Below are 22415 nucleotides of genomic sequence, written 5' to 3'. Positions count from 1 at the left end.
TGAAATGTCTAGAGGAATCCATTTATACATCTCAGTGCTACACCAATAAAATTAAGAAACAATTCTGCAACATACGATGTTGTTATCGTTCCAGGGAGATTACGTTGCAAAATAGTTTGTGTCTATTAATATCTGTTCCACGATTAGAATTATTCTTTCGAAAAAGATCTAAAATGAAGCAAGCGGAAAGAAATATTAGGAAGTTTTACGATAGTGAAACGTATCGGAATCTTAGCCTAAGCCTTAGATAAGCATATGAGATTAAATGCCTTGGCAGCTGAACTTGGATATGAGAACGCAAACTAACGAGATACCATAAAATTGGGAAACTTTTCTATCGTTTAAACGAATGCCTGAAATTTAAAGTCGGACTGTTTGAATGCTCATCTTTGTATCCGTAACCAAATCCATTAGAACAATTAACACGATTGAAACATATGGATAGATGGATGTCAAATAAAAAAAGAAAGAAACGAGTATAAAAGTTCTGGTCGTACTTGGGACACCCTGTACACCGCGGTCTAAAGTCCAATCGTGTTAACTCCAATAAACAGCGCTGCTCGGCTGTTTTCGAATATTCAGAACAATTAAGGAAATCACTGTGGTAGTGATTAATAATCGGACGGTGTCGTTATCGCGGCGAAAAATTGCTCGCAGCTAGAAAATAACATCGAGAAGAGATAGAGTAGTACTGGAGGGCACGACTTTTCTGGAAGAAGGTTATCACCTATTACTATGCGTAGATAACAGCTGTGACGAAACAGTACGCTCTCCCACTTCCTGTAAATGTTATTTCTGCTTACGGTGTGTATATCATTCGAAGCTGGCGAAAAATAAAGAAAAATATCACTCTCCGCGATTTACGATTTTACTTTCAATAATACGATAACAATATTTTTTTTTCCGAACTCACGTTCGATCTATTTACCGTAAAGAATGCGACTGCAACCTTTCAACGGGAAAATAAAAAACGAGAGTTATTAATAGCATAAAAGGATAGAAAAGTAGAAAAAACGAAAGAGAGAGACGTTTAAATTAAATGACAAGTCGAGAGACAAAAATCAGACAGCTGAAAGATAGCTATTGCACGAATGCGATAAATTAATGTCAAACGTATCTATTTAAATGTTAACAAAAAAAAAAAAAAGAACGGACGAACCTAAAATATAACTTGTTATAACATCGAATTCCGCTGATTATGCAACAGATAATACTTAAGACAGATAAGAGAATTCAGAATACGTCCGTACGGGTGTATACAATAATCATACATACGTAACAGTGAAACCATCGTACTTGAACATTTCCGTTGAAGGCATCTATCGCATGATACTTTTTGCATGTGTCGCGTATCAATTCGCAACAAAATCGAACAACCGCGGACCAGTAAAAAGACCGTGGAAAAGAAAGAAGAACATATTCGCGATATTATCTCCCATCGTCAAGCTTCCATTCGTCGATTACCAGGAAAATTATTTGCAATGTCATAAATAACCGATAGTGGCATACACGAGTTAAACGCGAAAACATGTAACTAACATGATAACGGCCTCTTTTTACGACTGGATTGTAACTCGCCCGATGTCACGGACGTATCGCGATCCCATTAAAATTTGTCCCCAGGTACACATAATTATATGCATATACAGCGAGTTTATCGTGGCGGTGGTGGAAGGCCTTGCGTGTCCCCGGTATCGTTGGAGAACAATGTCGCATCCTACACGATCCGCATCTTGCTCTCAGGCGTGCCGGCCAATCGATACCCGGTGCCATTGCACCGGAAGTGATCCTTCGGATTCGAGACAGCCGACCGAAGTGACGTCATTCCGAGGGAAATGGGATCGGGAGAACGACGGCTGTGTGGGCTGTACATAATGGGGCCATGGAAGCATTAAAAAGCTCGGGGAAGGAAGCACGCTTCATAGTCGGATAATATCGCCATTGTTCTACGGACTCAAACCAGCGAAACGGGCAAACACGATACGTACACTCGAATCGACTTCTCGGAACGCGACCGTCGTCTTCCCGCATCGAGACGCTGCTCGACGGTCGTCCGTGATGTTATTTACGTTTGCCAGCCTGTTTTTCATTTCGAAAGAAACGAGCCACCTCGGGTAGGTCGCGAGGACGCGTAAGCAGACGAAACGAAGGCGTACGTGGTCTCGAGGAAACGCGCAGCGAACCGTGTTGTTCGAAAGAAGAGGAAGAAAAAAATTGTGTACCACGTGTTAAACAGCAGCGCCCGTTGCGAAGTTTCGAGCAGGCATTAAATACATTCCGGAGAAGTGATTGGCCAACAACCTGGATAACGCGTGGACACTCGTTATGCTAATTTAATAAGCGTAGTTCTATATAAATTGAACGCTGTTCGCGTACCACCTCTCGATCTTACCGACCGTACCGCTGTATCCGCGGCTTCAACGGAACACCGTTCGTCCATTGGAGCAAAACGTGTTACCGGAGACCAGTGGCGGCCACTGATCGTGCATCGTGGCAATTTAAAAACGTTATACTTCGCGCTACGGCTTACATTCATCCGCTGACGTAAGAACAGGCCACGTAATTACGCTCGACTCCGTTTCACGTACCATCCTGTTCCCCATGATTCGACGCGATCGATCGAATGCATCGTCCGGCTGGTGGCCTCCGCTTTAAACCCTTTTTCCTTAGGTTAACGACATCCACGACACCGGCGCACGCTCACAGGTGCGGATCCCGCACACCATAATGTCGCGGTCGAACGACACGCCAGAATAGCAGAGCACGAGCCGCATACGAACGCGAGTTGGATATTACGTAATCTTACCTGCATCAGAGGCAGAATCTGGCCAGGATTTACGGGCCTGCTGGTCGTCTCCTTCCTCGGCGCCGCCTCGTCCTTTGTCAAGTTCCCATTGCCAATCTCCGCCGCTGCCTCTTGCTCCGGTAATCGCTGCTGCTCCACGTTACGATTCGCTTCCTCCATTATAGAAACTCGAGCCTCGCGAACGATGGTTGATACTGCGTTTCTTCTCGCCGGCGTGGGCCTCCTTCTCGCGTGGCAGTCGTAAGAAGTCGAGCACACCGTACGCGACGTCTAGGTTAATAGGCGATGATCGATCGAGTCACTCTTGCCGGAACACGGGAAACGTACGGTTGCCACGGAATTGGTTCTCGTTACACGCCGTGAAACCCTCGAAAAACCGTCGCACTTACAACGTAATAGAGCACGCAGGGGTGAACGGTGGTGTCACGTGGTCGCAGAGGACGATCGGAGTGAAACGAAAACGAGCGTACGACCGACACGAAGAATCACGCGTACGAACGTAGAGCGGAGGTAACGGGTGAACGGATTGCACGCGCGCGAGCTTGGAGGTGCCGTTTGCGTGCCCTCGGGATCGACGACGATCAAGGAAGCCGAGAACGATTACGAAAAGAACGAGACAACCGGCGGGATTCGACACTGCGAGGATCTCATGCCACTACGTCCGGCGTGATGCCGCCCCACCCGACTCAAGTCGAGCGCCGCGTAACTATCCCCACTATCGTCCGGCTTCAAGGCACGTCGCACGTCTGCCCGAAATCACCCGAAAGCTGCCGGCGTCCATCGTTTCGAAAATATAATTCCCTGCGTCATCGAGCCACGCGGAAAATGCGAACGCTTACCACGCGACACGGCACGTTTCTTTCCGCGAGATTATTTCCACGAACGGCCCCGCCGGCCACGATCGAACTATTAACCCTGCGGATACGCCCGACGCCATTTTGCGTCCCTGGCAGATCGAACGGACGCGGCAAAAGTTTGAATTTTAAATCGACGCGGCTCGGAAACGCGCTCGTAAACAGGACAAAATATTGGGCAACTGGTTTTTAATGCCGATCAGATATGCGAATGCGAATACGTTCAGGCTGAGGGTAATTCTGTTCTGAAATGATAATACAGAGATTTGACTAATAAAATACTGAAATATTTGACCTTTTTTAAAGAGCTCTCCATAACTTCGTACATGTATTAACGAAGAGAAACAAGTATCTTGTTTCACGATTTGACTGGTATTAAATTGTGTTTTCTGTAATATCGCTATCGAAATGACCAAATTCGACCAGAATGGTCAGAATACTTATCTCCTTATCGAGAAGTATTTAAGCAGCAAAAACATGCGTGCAATATGAATCACGTGACCAAAGAAGAGATATACGAAAAGAGATACGAGATATCAACATGTTTAATCAAAATGCCAGTAGCTCCCCGCCTCGAATTGTATAATATAACATAAGGGGGAATTATATAAATACGTTGCCTATCCTTAAGCTTTAAACCATTGAAATTCATTAATGTCAGTCAAAAAGTGACGACTGGAAGGATTTATTGCCATTATAAACGTTAGATGCATTAAGCAACGAGGGAACAAGCAATTATAACTATGTCACGTTGCACATAACCGGGCAAATTGCACAGGATGTAACTGACGATCAATCGATAATTGCAAAGCAAATTAATTCCCTGTTTTCTTGGGGATGAGGTGACGCGATAATTATAGAACATTAATTAATCCGATGCGAACTAACCACGAAGTTTAATCGATGTGGTTCAAATAAGTTTCTACGCCGCTTATCGAAGTCGTTTTACTTAATCAATATTCAATTTGCTAATCGTATCGAAGATGACAATTTTTACAGAAGTTAGTAAATCGCTGCTATATGCACTGTCTAGAATCATATTTTGACAATTGGTTCTTCTGTCGCGAGAAAGAGTAAACCACATATTTGCCTTGTACTCTTTTACCTGTTTCGGAGAGGAGTTAAACTCACAGAAGCAGCTTCGAACATCTGCGAAGCATCTGGAAAATGTGATATCAAGGTCGATTATGTCAGATCACATGCAGATTTCGGTTTAAATAATGCAATCAAAGGTAATGGACGAACATATCGTTGATCGTACGATTCAATTTTTATAAAAACGAACTGCAGACATTCGATTAAAGTAAAAAAGAATAAACGAAACAAATTTCCAAGCGAATTACTTTCTCCAAAGTACCAGACATTTGGAAGGTCTAATTTCCAAACGCGTACCACGGTAAACGTAATTAACAGGTGACATTCTTATACAAATGTGTCTGCCTCTTGAGTAGCGTTCATAAACCACGGTAGAAAGTTTTTATATGTATGTATCGATTACTGTCTCCAATTAATGTTTATTACCGAGTATTTTTCCTCGTAGAGAAATCGAAAACTGACATTTAATTCTTTCAAATAAAATTTTAGAACAAACATTCCTTCTTAACTTAGAACCGGAAATAATGGCGCCGCAAAATTAATGAACGGAGCCCCACAAAGCATACAAAACGGTCTAATATTGCGTAAAAGAGCGACAGGGAAACATTGATATACGGATCAGTTTATGTAAGAATGAAAATAGACGTATATGTACAAGAGATGTAATCGTTATCGGAGCGATATTTAAATTTCCACCTTTGTCCCCTTCGATAAGTTCCACCACTGATTTTGTGAGAGAAATCTCTCGAAAGTCGCATGAACTGTCTCTTGCCAGTGGACACTTTTTTTCGCTCGATCGGTTTATCATTCATTACGATGTTAATAAAGGTTTTTTCTTGGAGCCAACACAGCTGGTCCACGCGCAGGTTGAACCGAGCGGACAGACACTTTAAATACTGCTATACCTTCGCTGTGTTACGTATCGACCTCGCAGGTAATAAGCTTCGCCCGCCTTTGCGCCTGAAAATTGCATCCCGTTTCTCGCGACGCGAATATTCAGCGGATCTATCTCGTAGAAAGCGGTACGAGTCTGTTTGCTGTGGTACCTACCTCAATATTTGAAATTCGACGAAAAAATCGATGATTGTTCGATAGCTCGATTTGATAAAAGTACTTTAAGTAAAATGTTGTCGAGGAACTGTTCAGTATAATTAACTCGTGCGATAACGTTATTTATATCTTCGAGACACACAAACTGTCCCTGTGAAAACATGAGATCGTCGCGGAAGATTGTCCAAGTGACAAAAAATGACAGTCGATGGTAAGGGACGAACACTTGACTTGTAGGAACGATGTTCGATGATGCGGCGTAAATATTAAATAAGACTGAGAACCTGTTTCTTATCGAGGCTCTGGAGACGCCACCGCTTGATAAGCATTAAAATACACTTCGAGGAAAATAGTAAAGTTACTATGCACTTTTTGAGAGATAAGGATTTAGAAAACAAGAACATATAACAGACTATAAAACACTGCTACATTTCCATGAATCGAATGTTTCCGTATTTATTAGCTGGACGCACGGCCAATGAAAAAATATCGTACCATGTATGGAGAATTGTAAATTTCTTTCAATCGTCGCGGTTGGTCCCAATGTTAAATAATGTTTTCAATAAAATTTCAATATTTCGTTTCACGTAAACGACAAATTTTATGTAAAACCTTGTTGATACGGTTAATTACTATTGACCTTGTTATATCGCCAGTTTAACTTCGTTCGAACAGTGGTGCACGTATGACTGATTTGCTCTGTACTTCGATAAGATAAAAACGCAGCTGTAAGTTTCAAAAGTGGCGTAAATACGTCGCCGGTTTGATGGTAGCCCGTCCATCAGGTTGATGGAAATTTTTACGGGCGCCCCGTCGTTCTCATCGCCATTGGGGGTGGGAAACGCTATTGACGCGAGTGCTGCAAGCTGTTTCTGGGTTGCGTCCTCGTCGATTCGCGTAATGACATCGACGAGGCAACCGAATCGCGACCAGGATGACGCGAGCCACGGCATTGACACGCGCGAGGAAATTCGATCGACCGCGAATCAATTAATTAATTAATGCACGTTGGCAGCGCGTGAATCGCGAGGTCAGGACGGCTCGCGGTGTGTTTCTCGCACGTGCTCGTTTCCGCCAAAAATGGAGACAGCTGCGAAATGAAACAGGGCGAGCGATAATCAGCCGAACAGCCGTCGTCGTTTTTCATAAAACGCGTTGATCTACGAGTCATTCAAGCTGGAACGTCGAAGATGAACTCGCGAAATCGTTTTTCCATGCAGCCGCTCTTATCTAAGATCTTTTTTCGTTTATCTCGGTTACTTATTTCTGGCGTACGCTTAAGTGGCCCATATGTACACATGATACCAAAAAACAATAGATAAACAAGATAACGACCGGTGATAAACAGAAATGAATTAAAAGCGAGTAAAAGTGATTGCCAAATAGATCCGTAAGATTAGAAATACGAAAAATGATAAAACTTCATTTCTTCGGATGGCCAAGAATGTTTAGCTAGAACGAAATTAATTTAACAACCCCTTCGTTCGATCACCAGAGATTCTAATTGCAAGAGCACGATAAGAGTGGTCCATCTGGAACGCGTAATCTCAGCCATCGAGATCACCCCTACGAGTTGCGCTTTCGCAGGGGCATCGATTCATCGCATAGGTCGGATTAACGCGATCGGGAATCCGTCAACTTTTGATGCATGTGAACGCATCGATGCCATATGTTAGCGTGTACGAGCCGTTGCTCTATTCCCGCAAAAATCGACTAATAAAAAGGCAACTCGTCGACCTTCGATATAGTCTATGCCTCCGTGGCGATTGCCTCTCTCTCTCTCTCTTTCTCTCTCTTTTTCTCTCTTTCTCACTCACTGTCTCTTTCCCGCTGTCTTCTCACCTCACCATTCTCTCCTCGTCGCTCTCCAACTTCAACCACGACGCACCTGTCTCTCTCCGTCTCTCCCTCGCCGCCCGTCGTTCCTTGCCTACCTCTTTCCTTACCTTTCTGTTTCTACGGGCCGTGTGCTCCGCCGGTGTGCACCGTTGCCAACTTTCACGTATCATAATACACAGTGAAAGAATGTGGTTTCCCTTTCAAATTACAAAATACGGCGCGAGCGCGAGCCGCACACTTCCCCCGGCTGCTCGTTATTTTCTTTCTCGCCACGGTTTTCGTCCAGCATCGATCTCTCCGCGGCGACTACCCCCGATCAGACCACTTTCGAGTATCGTCGACGACGCGCTGTTCTAAGCAGCGAAATCCCTTAACGTTCATGCCTCGTGCGATCCAATACGAGGGACAGGAGCAGCTGATTTGTACAGGGAGCACAGTAATGTTGAGGAGAACGAGATTTCACGCGAACGAGAGGGCATTTTGTGTCCATCGTTCCAAATGAACCGTATGGTTTCGTAGAAATTTCAACGAAGCTTAAAATTGTTCGTTTCGCGGATGTGCGTCTCCGTCACGACGATCGACGCGCGCAAAAAAAGAGTAGCCTTGGACGTCGCGGGGGTTAATCCACGAGACGTTTCCGCATAAATTACACGCGTCATCGTGCCGAACAACATCGCGTCAGCGAGGTACCGTCGACGATAATTATCCGGACACTCTCGCGTTCTATCGTTCTCTCTCCTCCCCCCCTGTTGATTGAGGCCGCAAAATCGCTTGGCACCGTTGACGAGCCCGGTCTCGCTCTTCCTACCAAGGATACGAGGCGACCGGTGCAACACCTGAGACAGGAGCCTTGATTAAGATATTACGTTGCCACGCATGGTCCACACGATCGAGCGCTCGATTTTACTGCTAAAGACAGACTTGACCCAGATATTCCGTAAAAACCAGTAGGCACGTCCGTTCTAATTGCGAATATATCGATTCGACGTGGGGCTCCGCGGCGCGCCTCGCCTTCGCCGCCGCCGGCCACGATTTGTATCATCTTTCGACGGCGACGATTCGCAGGAAGGTATTTACGCGGGTTGGCCACGGCCAAAAATGGGTCAGGGACACGGTGCGCCTGGTGAACGCCGTCCGCGTCGACGATAAAAGCTTCGCCCGCGGGGGTGGCGGTCCCTTTCGACTTTCCCGCTGGGAACGCGCCGGTACCGACAGCTCCAACTGGAATTCGACGCGACGGATCGTCGCCCTGGACGGCGCGGCGCGATTTCACGTCTCGCTGATCGAGAAGATTGAACCCGGTTCGGATTCCCCGGGTTGGCTCGCCTTAGGTTAGGTTAGTTTTGTTTGTCGGCTTAGAACAAGTATTGCGATGTTCTCCGGTAATTGTCTACGCGTGTGGGCGTGCCTTTTTCTTCAAATTATCTGTCATATGCAAGATAATGAACCGTTCGTCTTCGTCCGGGATACGTTCGAAAGCTAATCGCCTCGCCACACCCTCATAATGAAATACTGAAATCCTGTACGTATAAATACGGTCCGAGCAAGGAAGCAGGCTGAAATACGCCTTTCCTAATCGTAACTCACTGCGATAACGATGAAACGGCATTTTATTGTGAGAATTATTGGATCGCGCTTCGCATTTAGCTGGAAATTTCCATAATTTACCGAATCGCATATTCATGATACCTACCACACGGTGATAGATTTAATAAGCCACTTTCAAAAATGTAAATAACTCGGCTGTAATTTTATACTTTGTAACGTGCGCGCAACGATATGTATCAATTAAGAAAAGTTTTTCAGCATACCTTGCACGTTGGAGCTAGAAGGAAAGGAACTATCCGTGATCGGAAGGTATAACTCAGGCTTATTTAAAAATTATTATTCCTCGATCTAAACATTAACATTTTATGGATTTATCGTAAAAAATTGCGGAGTACATGGTAAGTGATCTTGGCGTTGCCGTCGAATCCGTTCGAATGCAGATCGTAGCGATTATCGAGCGCATCGATCAGCGATTCGGCAGGGTTAGATCATGAATATTTATAAAAAATTATCTTACCAACGAGCGTCTCAAGAAAACATCCTTAGATTAATCTCTGAGCGCGCGATAAGTCCATAAATGAGGCAAAAAATCGATGGAACGTACCGCACTCGCGGGATAACGTCCGCGCGGGCAACAGGTACCCGACATATTTTACTGTGGCGCGTTCTCAAGTAGAATATCCCCGGCTGTTCAGTAGTTGAGGACGTTTCTGACAGCCGCGAAGCACCGCCACTTGTCCGGTAGATAGAACGGCTCGAAGACGAGCGGGAAGGGGCTGTCCCATCCTGTGACCCTTTGAATCGGCGCCTCCAGATGCAGGAAACACTCTTCCTGTGTGTGGTTTCAGATGTTCTTAATTAATTTCTCGTTACCGTCGACTTGGTTTCTTTAAGGTTGGTACCGCGTGAAACGAGGCGTGCACGAGAATTTTGTAAAAGAGAAATACGGATCGCGTTACCTTGGCGAATTCTCGAATTAAAAATCAATCAACTTCGCTGTCGGCTGCAGGAACGTGAAATAATAAATGGACGGTAAAGTTAAGCAGGGCTGTTCAAGGTTGTCGCAAGTGAACATCTCAGACGTTCTATCATATTTTCAGGATACACGTCCGAGAAAATTCAAATGGAGCTGCTTTTGTATCGACGCATCGTTCGCGAGTTAATTGTCTGATACGTATCTTCCATTTATTTACGTTCCCATTGCGCGTACGGTTCCGATAAAGCGTTAGCCGAGTCTCTCTTAGAACGTAAATCATAATTAATTCAAGAATTTTCCATCGTTTTTATAAATAGCTTCAATTAATTTTCGCGTCACGTAACCGGTAACTAACCGCGCATAATTTAATATGTATCAATCTGACGAAATCGGAGGGATCGAAAAGCACTTAGCAGATTGACACAATTTTAAAGGTCTCGACTGATCACAGTGATTACAGAACACACGTCTTGGATTTTGTCGCGTCGATACGCGCAGCGTGTTATTAGACGAATGATTGAATTACAAACGACCGAACCGAGCTGTCTGTTCGCTAATTTAACGCTGGGGACACACAGTTTTGTAAGCCGGCAAGATTTGTACATCCAAGCAAGCTGAAGTGTATCGAATCGTCACGAGGTGCGCGCGGTGATGTAATAGAAAGCACGCGTGTAATGATATCCTGGCACATTCCGACGATCCGTTGAACGAACGTTTAATGCATTTTTGGGCAAGCGCGCACGCACCGCTTAAAAATCGTTTCGCAATCGAAGTCTGCTCGGAGCCTCGTTTAATTATCACCCGTTCGGCCGATTTGCACGGCGTTGATCATTCGACTGGTTGAATTTTTGCTAAATACGCTTCACTTACGTCGAGTTATTCGAGATACCGCGGTATAATTACCACGATAGGTATTTTCTAATCCTAGTTACATTTGGAAACGCGAAAACTTCCTCGTTCGAGCACGTTCGACACCGGTACCGATCGAACCAAGTCGGAATTCGAGGTTTCGTTAGAAGTTTTTTCTGTTTTTTTTTTTTTTTTTATTCGCTTCTCCATAATCCTCCCCGTGTAACGGGTGAACGAGAATGTTCGTTCTCGTTGAATCGCGGCAATCACAGTTTCAATTTGCGGCGGTGTTATTGCGCCATTCATTTTCGGGGGAAACATTTACCTGAACGGTCGAAACAATCTCTGCTCCGAAACCACTCGTTAGAGGCGCTTCATGGGCGATTACCACGCGTCCAGTTTTCTTCGCCGACTGCAACATTGCGTGTTATTAGTACAAAACGGATCGCATCGTATATCACGATCCGGATCGCGCGTTATCAATCTTTCGAGAACAATTTCGCTCGAGACCCGATCTCGTAACTCGTTCGTTACGACGATCGCGTGTCTTATAATTTTTTTTGATCGAGAAAGGACTAGGATGGCTCACTTGCGGGATAACGGATGAATTTGTTTTCAACTATTGTCGTTGTTGCAGCGAACTAACGACACGACCGATGCTATACGTAATCGAAGCAGCTCGATTAGAGCCCACGTAAATAGCCACGCTTTCCACAGCTCGTTATTTTGTCGAAGGCTAATCTCGTCACTTACACAAGCGTGTCTTCAGCGGAATTATGGAAATGTCTGATTACGAAAATGGCAATTAGACACTCGTAGCGATCCGAGACGGACGATTCGATCGCAGGCACCGGGCAAGACTGGCCGCAGCCGTCGACGTTATCGCGTGTCACGGAGAGTAATTCGTTTGATAGAACGACCCGTTCCGCGGATCAATTCGTGAATGATTTATGCACCACGTCCCATATCACCGTGCATAATAATAATTTATACACGGCTGGAGCGGTAAGCGACGCATTAATATAGCCGCTGAACGGAGACCGTTTGGCCTGCACGGCGATCGACGTTAGAAAAGCAACGATTCTGAATTGTAATTAAGACACGCTGGCGAACGCGCGTGCCTCTCGTAAGTCATTAGAAACGATAACTCGATTCAACGCGGCGCGTTTCCACGGAACGACGTGTATTTACTGGTTTCTGTGACATTTCGGACCTCACCTGACCTTTCTTCCTTGTCCGCGTTTTTATCGATACTTATACGTGCTTCACGATCGAGGCTACCAACGATAGAACGACTCAATCCTGGCAGAACTAGTCCCGCGATTATAGCCGTTGAAATTATTTCAGCTTCTATTCCGAGACACGATTTTTCAGAGAGCGTAATTCACTAAGGTGTGCTAATGTTAATTCATTGGAAATTGTAGGTTAGAACATCATCTCGATGGTTGTATCGTTGATTGCAGGGAGCGTCTTAGGTCACTTGGGACTTTTTGCGTTAAGTACACGTACAGACTATTGCTCGTTCTCCGCGTACGCGTAACAAGGAAGAAGCTGCGACAAAGTTTGCGAATCATTTCAGAAATTCCTATTTTCTCTCACGGGCGTATATAAAATTAGTTAAAAACAGATATCTTTAAGGCACCATCGCGAAACTCGCAGCATTCGCCGTACGTTATTCTATAATTCCAACAAGAAATTCCTTTGCGCGAATAAAAATGAAACTTTGTGCCCGTCAACCCCGTTCAACCCTTATCGCGCGACCCATACACTCGCGTTCTTTAAGATCGAGCCTCCACCGCGAGCAACCACCCGCGAGAACGTTCGCTTCGTAACTTTACGGCGCGTTCGAGGAACCGTAGGCGAATTTCACCCGAAGACGGTGAATCCCGTATCGAAATTACGCGAAACGGGTTTCCAATTACGCTCACCGCGTATCTCGCGTGTCCGTTCGCGTGCGTAATGTCGCCAAGCGCGTACCAGCGTACCCGGTGCATACCGTACGATCGGCATATCATTAAACGGCTATAGATCGATTAGCATAAATCAACGTGGTATTAGCGTCCACGGTGTATAATAATTCGGACGAGTGAATGTTCCCTTCGATCGACCGTTCGAATCAACGCGACGAACGCCACCGTTCGAACGTTAAATGCATAAACGAACACCCTCGTACAGTTTCGTTTGAACCTTGACCGCGTGGCGAACGATCAAATAGTTAGTTTATATTGTTTGTATTACCAGGGAGAAGTAATTAAATATTTTTTTATTCGCAATCGGGTTCGCGTGCGTTTATTTTGATAGGGGTTGAGGGGGTGGGTAAGTTAGATCAATTTGAATAAATATAGCGGGGTGAGAGTTCGTTATGACTGTGGTTATGTGCATTCTCATAATAAAGTTGAATAGTTTATATTGTTTAGTGGAGGGAAGTTCGTTTATATGAATTTGTACTCGCGTAGAATTTGTGATGGAAAAACAGAGGGAGGATTGGAAGTTCGCTTGGGTGTGGTCCGCAGAGTTTGTTCGAGTCTTTGTTATAGTTAACATACAGACGTTGAAATCGAATAGTTTGTGGTGTATCATCACACGATATTTTCGATAAGGAACGAAAGAGATATTGCGCAGGAGGGGAAACGCTTATAAAATCTCTAATTAAGCGGCGGTAGAATAACGACGATTTTGTACATAAAAGTGGACCTGCTTCAAAATTGTTCGTTTCACAATTACGTGTTTCGAAACGTGTTTTAAGGAAAGAAGAGGCGCTGTAACCTTTCCCAACCCGAATTTCGAAAGATCTGTGATATTTGGCGATTGGTTGGGAGAAAAAGTAGCTCGTAAGTGGTGTAAATTATACGTAGGTACATTAAATTATAAAATCATCGTGTTTGGTCAACCGAGTGCTTCGATAGTTTGCTGCTATGTACCGATTATTCGCGGGAGACGTACGATAACTGTTTGACCCTGTTTCGATATAAAAAAAAAATTGTGACCTCTCAAATGATCAGCATTTCTTCTTTTTAGCAGAATCTACAAAAGAGTGATGATTAAACGATGATTACGATGATTCAAAATGTCCAAAAACAGACTGAGACTGTATAAAAATGTGGATTAGACGTATGATCCTCAGTATGTTGTAAAATTTCACAATCCATTCGAAGACGAACAAACATTTCGTTGCAGTAATAAGAAATACCTAGTGTCTACAAGAAGTATCAACACGTACCCGTATGTTCCAAGGAGGCACTCCTTTTAATCAAGCTCTACGTTTCATTCCCCAAAATCGATACAGAATTTTTCTCTGGAAAACTACAGGCTCGCCTAAACTTTCAATATCGCCGCTAGCAATTAATAAAAGAAGACGGAGAGAAAAACTGGACGATAAAGAATCTGTAAAAGGAGCTTTCGCCTCCTACGCAAGTTCCCTCGGCGAAACTGTTCTCCACGAAACTGCTCGTTCGATTAAAATACCGCGCGGCTCCTCCCTCTCCCGCACTCTCTCTCTCTCTCTCTCTCTCCCCACGACTCTTTCCCTCTTTCTCTCGTATCCGCGAAGGACGCGGTACCCACGTAATAGCCGCGCAAACGTAACAGATTTGAACGTAACGCATGCAAACGATCCGGTTGCATTAAGAAACGTCGAGAGGAAGAAAAGGAATGAAGGAAACGGTGAGGAAAAAAGGAGCAAACCGAGCGGATTGTAATGACGAAATTACCTTGCAAACAAGTTCCGTGTCCCAAGGTAGGATAGAAACGAGGTCTATCACCTCGCAGGACGCGTCGAGCTTCTCCTGGACGAGATCGGCCACATCGAGCAGTACGTGCACCTGAGTACCCCAGCCCACTAGTGTCACGGCGTCACCTACGTGCACAAATCCACACACCTGTACAGGACTGCCACGTTTCACCTTACGCGTCTCGCAATTACCGTCCTCTGCGCGCGTCTACCTGTGCCTCTACGCGTCGCGAGCCTCGCGATATCCTGTTCCAGGACCGGTCATCGCGTGTGTCGCGATCGAATAATGAAAAGACGATTACGATCGATAAACATCATATTCTTTTAGCTGGTGGAATTCCTTTTCGGTCCATCTGTTTCCTTTCCTTTCCTTTTTTTCTCTCTCCTCTCTCTGTTCCTTTCTCTCAAAGTTTCCATCAGAGCGGCACGAAAAGGTACAAAGAACTCTCTGAGACGCGTATTTAGCCTGATCCTGATTAATGTTGTCGGGCACGGGGTGCGATAGGTATGTATTGTCAGCAGGTACGATTGTCAGCGATCGAATGACTTAATCGAACAGGTTTGTTGAGTGCCGGTTATGAAAGGTGAGTATGAGCGGTGGATAAACGGGGAGTGAATTGGAGAGATGAAAGTTGAATGGGTGGGATTCAAATTTAGTTACAATGTGATCTAGTTGAGTAATGCGCGGTGTAATGTCACATGCGGTGTTCCATTCGTCGTCTCAGATGTATTATAGTAATTCAATCGAACTGTTTTCGCACGTTCGATTATCGAAAGTTTGCGAAAGTCGTTTTAATTGGTACGATTGCCGTATCTCCCTCTCTCTTTCTCTTATACTTTCAGTAGTATTCATTTATACGTGTCGGTTGGCGATAGGTATTTACTGAATCGCTGGAATTCGTTTTCTTTCTTACTTACTGTCGCTCGCTACATGTCATAATTAAGTTAACCTTCAGCCTTTCACTGACAAATTTGGCTGAAAATATCCGAAGTTATCTGCGAGCGGCGAGTTCGAATTGTTAAAGGAGTTCGAGAACTGAATAATGCATTGGGAACTGAAAGTCGACGAGGGAATAAGCGCGCCCGAAATGTCAGTAATTTATACGAAAAATTACATGGCTTGTTCATCGATACGATTCGTATCCAAGAAGTTACCGTGGTCGAAATGGTTTTATTTACACATCGATACCCGTTTATTATCAATGATTGCGCTGAATTAACAAGTCGTAAACATATTGCGCGTTTACGTGAAATTTAAATGCACGAGAAATGTAAAGTACTCGCAATATAGGTAGAAAAATACCCGGTGCAATGTACAAAGGCAATGTAAAAATCGTGGAGGACGTGCGAGCAAATTTAGCTTTTCCTTTGTGTAGCTTCCATCTGTTAGTTACGTTTAAAAAAAGCATGAATCCGTACGAGTATCCAGTCGATCTGTTACCTTGTAACAAATTATGGTAAAAACCCCGATTTTCCAAAAGCAAAAGTTAGCTTCGTTCGATCCGCTGTTCCGATAATCGGATTTCCACAGCACACCAACCAACGCAGAGGTACAATAAATTTCCTCACCGCGAAATACGAACTCGTGAAAGTCCCGCCACCGATCGTGATCGGTTGGAGATCGTTACGGTTGTAAAAAATGGTGTTGCACGCGCCATTTTCAGAGAGGATGCTCAAGACATGCCCCATAAAGGACACCGTTACGCAGTCGCAAAGTGAAACCTATCCAGGAGACCCGGTCGGTTTTCCTGGACGCCTACCTTCTCTGACGATCTCCGCTTTGCCGATCTCTATCTTGTAATGATCGGTCGGCACCACGTCGATCGCCGTGCGGTATAATATTTTCGGCTCGAACATGATGCAAGGGTCCGGCTCCTCTATGCAGCTCAACAAAAGACCTTTCGCCTGTTTCGCTCCCCGCGGTATAACGACCTGGAAAGGACGTTCGGTTACATTTCGTTGCGGCTGTGTGCATGCGGCGGGCAGGCTCGCGCGCGGACGCAATCGACGATTACGTCCAGGAATTCGGGGACGAGCGGCCTTATCCTGTTCTCGAAAGTTTCTCGTATGGCCCCTGCGATTAATGAACGCGCGCGTGCACGAAGGAAAGTGGCATTTTTTTCGGTGATGTAAGGCGAGTTTGTTTTCTTTCGGATTGGAGAACAGTGGCCTTGGAGAACGTATGGAAAGGATGTGTACGACGGTGGATATACAGGTATATACCTGTGTATCCTGTTGCGCGCCATATGTTATCGATTTTCACGGAGTTTGGGCGTGAAACCGATGGTTTCGCGGTTGCCAATTGAGACTGGAAGGTTTCTCAATTTCGAATTTCAAGATTCGAGAGACGAAAATTTGGAACACTTGAAATACCGTATCGTCGAGTGATCGCGAGGCTTCTCGCTTTCTTGTCAACTGCAGTTTGACATTCGCGGTTCGCATGGAATCGCCGCTCTTTTTTCTCATATTTTCAATGTACTTTACGCATTCCATTAGATTTTAGCATGAAGGTAATAACTTGTTTGTAACTTGATGAGCATCGCTCCATAAATAAACGCAATCGGAGAAATTCGAAGGACTAAAGTGAAGGAATCGCAGGATCGTATGACAGGGCCACCTTGTACGATCTGTTTTCCTTGAAAACGTCCATCAAAGTGTCCCTACCATTATTGCAGGCATGTATGGTAAATCCCTATAAACGCTTTACGTCAATTACCGTGCGTATTTCCCCTCACGGAGTGCCATCGTGGTTAAACAATAAATTCAATATTCCCGCTTAGTCTCTTTGTCCTTAAAACTCGTATCCCCTCGAAAGATGAGCCGTTCGATATAAAAAATATCTTGTCCAGTCTCATTACGATTCCCTTTTCGAGGATAAACACCGCGAGGCGAAGACAAATTGGTAGCGCAGGGAGAAATACGGTGCACAATGTGCACTTTGGTTAATGGAACTCAAAGCCCGATAAAAATATCGCTCGGAACAGGTGAGCGATAGGATGTACGTGTTCGCTATGCACCGCGTTCGTTTCCACGGCTGGTATATTGTGTCGAAGCGTGCGATCTTTCAGCTTCAGGAAATGTCGACGCGATGTTGCGCGTCGCTGTTCATGTAATCGAGATGTATAGTGTCGGTAGAAGAGCGTTAGTGTTCGTAGGAAACTTTCCTCATGCATACGTAGAGTAGGTACATGTGTCGTACAATATTCATGGAATCTCTTCCAGAAAGTTAAGAGCCAACGGCTATAGAACCGAGGCGTATCGTCGACGAAGGATATCCTTGAGCACAGGAACTCGTTCGCGATGTCTGCTTAACTTTTTGCACCCATCTTACTTATTTATGATTCATACATTTCCGCGATCCTTTGATTTCGAACTCGATTAGAACTAAACGATGAAAGCAACATGGATCTTTGTGCTCTCTATCGTTGCCATTTAAGGAAACGTTAATTCGATAATAAAGAGGAACAGTTTCTACGTATTTTGCAGAAATTAAAGCTCCGTTTCTCCCTTTGGGGTAGTTAAAAATAGTTGATTTCTGAATCATCAGACTACCGTGTTTTGAATGCAAGGAGTAGCCGACAAGTTTGTTGCGCGCTCGACTAGTACAGACATCTGACGATACGCGAACGAAAACGATACGCTGTCTTATCGACGAAAGTTAAACCACGAACTTCTTCTCAAAGTTACGTCACAAGGCAATACGTCAGTAGTATTTGAAAATCGCCGTTTGTACAAGACGTTTGTCCGTCGCGTTCTACCGTACGATTTTGTACAAATTTAATAAGAGTTTCGCGTCCGCGAGTGCAATATTCAGTGACAAGTGCTTCACCTTTGCATTGGAATACCAGGGGACCTTTGATCCGGAGGAATTCCCGCGGTAAGGTAAGATTATCAATTTTATTCTTTCCGCCGCGAATGTACGCCATTAGAGTTCAGACTTGTGGCTCGAACGTTTGAAGCGCCGCCGAATATTCCATCATCGTTAGATGCATTTTCACGATAAACTGTCACGAAATATGTTTTACATTATCTCCCCGTGTCTCTATTTATCGTAGCATAATAAAATAACAAAAACTATAGAATTATCATACGTGTATACCTTCAAGCCTGGTGTATGGGCAAAATAAGCCTCTGGACTTTGCGAATGATAAAGTCCGCCATGACCAATAGCACCGCACGGTGATCGAAGCGTTAGCTTGCCGCAGTTGAATTCCCCGCCACTTCGATATCTCACTTTGGCTGCTTCGTTCACCAACTGTGCATCAGAAAGTTTCGATTGAACGTACATTCGTAATATCTTGCGTTGGTTACCATTAGAACGTTCTTGGTAACGGTTGTACCTGATCGAAGGCAGGAAATATATAGTCAGCGAATTGTATTTCTGCGATCGCTGTTACACCAGCGGTGGCTAAACCGATTCCAAAACCTGCGATTCCCTGCTCGCAGAGCGGCGTGTTGAACACTCTGTCGCGACCAAATTCCTTTTGCAAATCAATCGTGCAACGAAACACTCCGCCGAATGCGACATCCTCGCCAAATATCACTGAACATAAACAGAAAATTTAAATGTCTCGATATAAACGTATCATGTTTTGAACGGCGATAAAATATTCGAAAACAGTGTCAGTTTTTTTTTTTAAATAAATGCCCCAGATCGTGTGAACTACATTTTACATTCACACACGTATTTAATCGAGAGGGCAATTAATTATTTATTACCTGCATCGGGGTCCCTCGTCATTGCGATTCTGAGCGCATCGTTTATCGCCACGAACATATTCATCTTTTTAGTTTCACCTGAAACGTAACGATATTACAAATTGCTCGTTCGTTGCGTAATGGAAATTATGCGTAAATCAAGATTATAATTGACACGACGAAATGACGTAAACTGTATCTTTGATCCAGCGGTGGCCAGGATCGAAATTACGTTATTGGTAATCGAAAGTAAAAGTTGAAAGGAAGGGAATGCACTCACCAGAGACATTGTTACCCTTGTCAGCGTGATACGTGAATTGTATCCACCTGACATGATCTCGCAACACGTTTCTATCCACGGAATCTCGGACCAGAGACGCACGAGAGTTCAATAGTCGCGAGGACAATTTACTGAGTATCATCGCGAAAGCACTATCGGCCAGAGAAACGTGTCGATAATGAGCAGGCCTTAACACTTCTATCGCGATTTACATACAATGTCGTATTTTAAATCGCACTGACACTCGTGCACGACCCAATGTGAATTTCGTAAACAGCCCTGCCTCCCAGGCGGCGATACGAGTACAAATTCCTACCAACAAATCTCCCCTTCTATGTTATTCATTTTCACGTTATCTAATATTTTTCCCATCGGTCTATCCGTATCATAGAAGTATGCTGCGCGAGCTGCAATATAATGGACAAAGCATACGAAAAGTGTACGTCTACTACATTCGTTTTTAATCATTTTTCTGTTCATACTTTTCACTTGCATTTCAATTATTCGTGAAACATTGAGAAATAAACCGAATCGTACGTGGTATTAATAATTTCTTTAGTAAATCAGTGGTAGGATTAGACGAGTAACGAAAGCAGTTATCTTGTTTGTGGAAGAGGTTGCATGATAATGTACTGATAGTCGTAACAATCTTGCGTAACTCTTACAGTCATCTCTCGTATTAGTAGGAAACTTAGTGGTGTGTATTCTTCAGTTATTCTTGATTCGAAGCTTGAAATTTGAAAGAAATACGCTTTTATACGAGGCTGGATTGATAAAAATATATCGGGAGAGAACATATGTTCATATCAGAGAATTTAAATTTGAAAATTATCAGAGTTCTGCCTAAGCAACGTGTCGTTTCGATACTGGTTCACTGAATCTCTGCCAGATGGCGGGTCTACTGATCAAAACAAAGTTACCATGGCAACCAGTAAGCGTCCTCTGTAGTCGTCAAACAAACAGCAATTAGCTTTAAACTGTGGGGTTACATTTGAATGGTAGTTGATGAATTATCGTGAAAAATGGGTCGTACTGATTGGGATCGAATATTATCAGCGGATCCATCGTTATTGGCTGCCGATGACATGGAGGAACTTTTTCCCGCAATTATCAGCTGTGACGCTGACGAGATTAATGATGTACATAACCTACGAATTCTGATGAAACTGTCTCAAGAAATACTGCAGTACAAAGATAATCAAGTAAAAGATAGTTATTTCACATTTCTACTCGCACCAATTGTTCTTCTTAGATTATTTCCACATTATCTGTGTGATATTCACTTAATAAAACGGAGTACATTATCTTATCTGATCTTACACTTCCTGTTTGAATTTAAGGGTGTATTTTTGACCCCTGCATAGTTAGAAGAGATATTTTATTATTAGTACTGTCTAATGATTTCTTTTATGTCAAGTAATTGTTATCTACAAACTTTTTCTATTGCTTATTTGGTGTTCGATCTATTCAAAATTGTATCGTCAAAGGGTTCATTGTTTAATATCTAGTATTCCAGTATGATATTCCAAAATTTATTCTCTGAAAATAGGTAGAGTCGCTGCTATTAGAATGTGGTGAATTAAAACAGACTATTTCTACTTTAAAACCTGAACCTGCTAAGCGTAAAAAGAAAGGTAAATTGCGTGTGCCTTACTCGAAACAAAATGGAATTTCTGTGTATATATTATAGAATTCTTTTCATTTTGTATGATAGAATGGGGTACACCTGATTCCAAGCATGAAACCACTGATTTATCTAAAGTAAGATATCCGATTAACTGTACAACAACGTTATATCTATAGTATCAGTTATAAATCCATCATTGTCATTTATTTATTTTAAGCATGTAGACATGCCCGAAGGTAGTGAATACGATGACGCATTGAAAGGCAAAAATAAAAAGATTAAAATTCTTATGACTGAATTAGAGGTGAGTTTTGGAATGTAGGAGGAAAATAATGGCAAAGCCACTTGTTCATATCGTTATAATTCCTTAGAGTCTAGAAAACGATAATTCTATCCTAAAAGAACGACTAACGACGTTAACGCAAGAAATGGAAGACGCGACGCAGAAAATGAACGAAATGACCGAAGAACTGAGCTCTGCTCACGTCAAATCCGTAGAATACAAAGGTTCTCAGAATAGAAAAAAAAAGACAGAATAGTCCAATTAATCGCGAGGACGCTCGAAATTGATAAAGTGTATCTTTTTCAGAAAAAATATCTGACTTAGAACACGAAAATGCCGCGTTAGTAGCACAAGTCGAGGAAGTTACGGCTCAGCAAATGGATAGGGACAAAGTTATAGACGAGTTTGGTATAGCAATCGATGCTAGAATTAATGAATGGAAGGTACAATAAGAAAATGCACATTAAATAATCCACAGTTCACGTGAGAATTAACATTCTCGATAACATAATTTTGTCACAGTAATATATCATTTATAAATAATATAAATATATAATGTCACGCGACGCAAGGGACATGACAGTGCTCTTAATGTGACAAAGTACTGTTATGGAATGTATATTTCAATAGTTTTATTGAAATATAAATCTACTATTAAACTACTAAAGAACTACTAGTGCCATCCCTGCAAAGAGTAGTGAAACTGACGCCCAACCAGTTTCAGTGCTTCTCCAAGACATGGCGTTACTAGTTCTTGAGTGGTTTACTTCGCTGTCGATA

At 43.6% G+C, this 22415-nt stretch overlaps 3 protein-coding genes across 4 annotated transcripts in view; 1 reads left to right on the top strand and 2 right to left on the bottom strand.

Moving 5' to 3' along the window:
* Positions 1 to 3000, bottom strand: part of LOC143433390 (terminal nucleotidyltransferase 5C) — an 86685-nt gene extending 83685 nt beyond the window's left edge. The window contains exon 1 of the mRNA XM_076910740.1: positions 2807 to 3000. Coding sequence (XP_076766855.1) covers positions 2807 to 2965 — 159 coding nt within the window. The 5' untranslated portion in view covers positions 2966 to 3000. The remainder of the gene's footprint in view (positions 1 to 2806) is intronic.
* Positions 3001 to 9622: 6622 nt separating this feature from the next.
* Positions 9623 to 20077, bottom strand: Bckdhb (Branched chain keto acid dehydrogenase E1 subunit beta). Of its 2 annotated transcripts, XM_076910219.1 has the most exons (8): positions 19726 to 20069; positions 19467 to 19544; positions 19088 to 19290; positions 18847 to 19002; positions 16508 to 16679; positions 14728 to 14873; positions 11343 to 11429; positions 9623 to 10024 (listed from the first exon to the last, which is right to left on the bottom strand). In XM_076910219.1, the coding sequence occupies exons 1-8, from the start codon at positions 19865 to 19867 to the stop codon at positions 9884 to 9886; spliced, it is 1125 nt and encodes a 374-aa protein (XP_076766334.1). In that variant the 5' UTR covers positions 19868 to 20069; the 3' UTR covers positions 9623 to 9883. The 2 variants fall into 2 exon arrangements, with proteins under 2 accessions (XP_076766334.1, XP_076766335.1); XM_076910220.1 differs by lacking the exon at positions 11343 to 11429 and having other exon boundaries at positions 19726 to 20077.
* A 633-nt stretch (positions 20078 to 20710) lies between these two features.
* The window catches only part of Cep290 (Centrosomal protein 290kDa), a 123776-nt gene continuing 122071 nt past the window's right edge, over positions 20711 to 22415 (top strand). The window contains exons 1-6 of the mRNA XM_076910734.1: positions 20711 to 20927; positions 21275 to 21359; positions 21440 to 21486; positions 21570 to 21656; positions 21724 to 21859; positions 21942 to 22078. Of these exons, the coding sequence (XP_076766849.1) occupies positions 20748 to 20927; positions 21275 to 21359; positions 21440 to 21486; positions 21570 to 21656; positions 21724 to 21859; positions 21942 to 22078 (672 nt within the window). The 5' untranslated portion in view covers positions 20711 to 20747. The remainder of the gene's footprint in view (positions 20928 to 21274; positions 21360 to 21439; positions 21487 to 21569; positions 21657 to 21723; positions 21860 to 21941; positions 22079 to 22415) is intronic.

The sequence above is a fragment of the Xylocopa sonorina genome, chromosome 2, assembly GCF_050948175.1.
Source record: "Xylocopa sonorina isolate GNS202 chromosome 2, iyXylSono1_principal, whole genome shotgun sequence".
NCBI lineage: Eukaryota > Metazoa > Arthropoda > Insecta > Hymenoptera > Apidae > Xylocopa > Xylocopa sonorina.
This window is presented reverse-complemented; position numbering and strand designations above follow the sequence as displayed.

Coding starts and splice junctions, on each gene's coding strand:
- Bckdhb (XM_076910219.1), bottom strand. CDS start 19,867: ATGATACTCAGTAAATTGTCCTCGCGACTATTGAACTCTCGTGCGTCT. Junction 19,003..19,087: donor TATTTCCTGCCTTCGATCAG/GTACAACCGTTA, acceptor TCTGATGCACAG/TTGGTGAACGAAGCAGCCAA. Junction 10,025..11,342: donor AGATTGTTTCGACCGTTCAG/GTAAATGTTTCC, acceptor AACCACACACAG/GAAGAGTGTTTCCTGCATCT.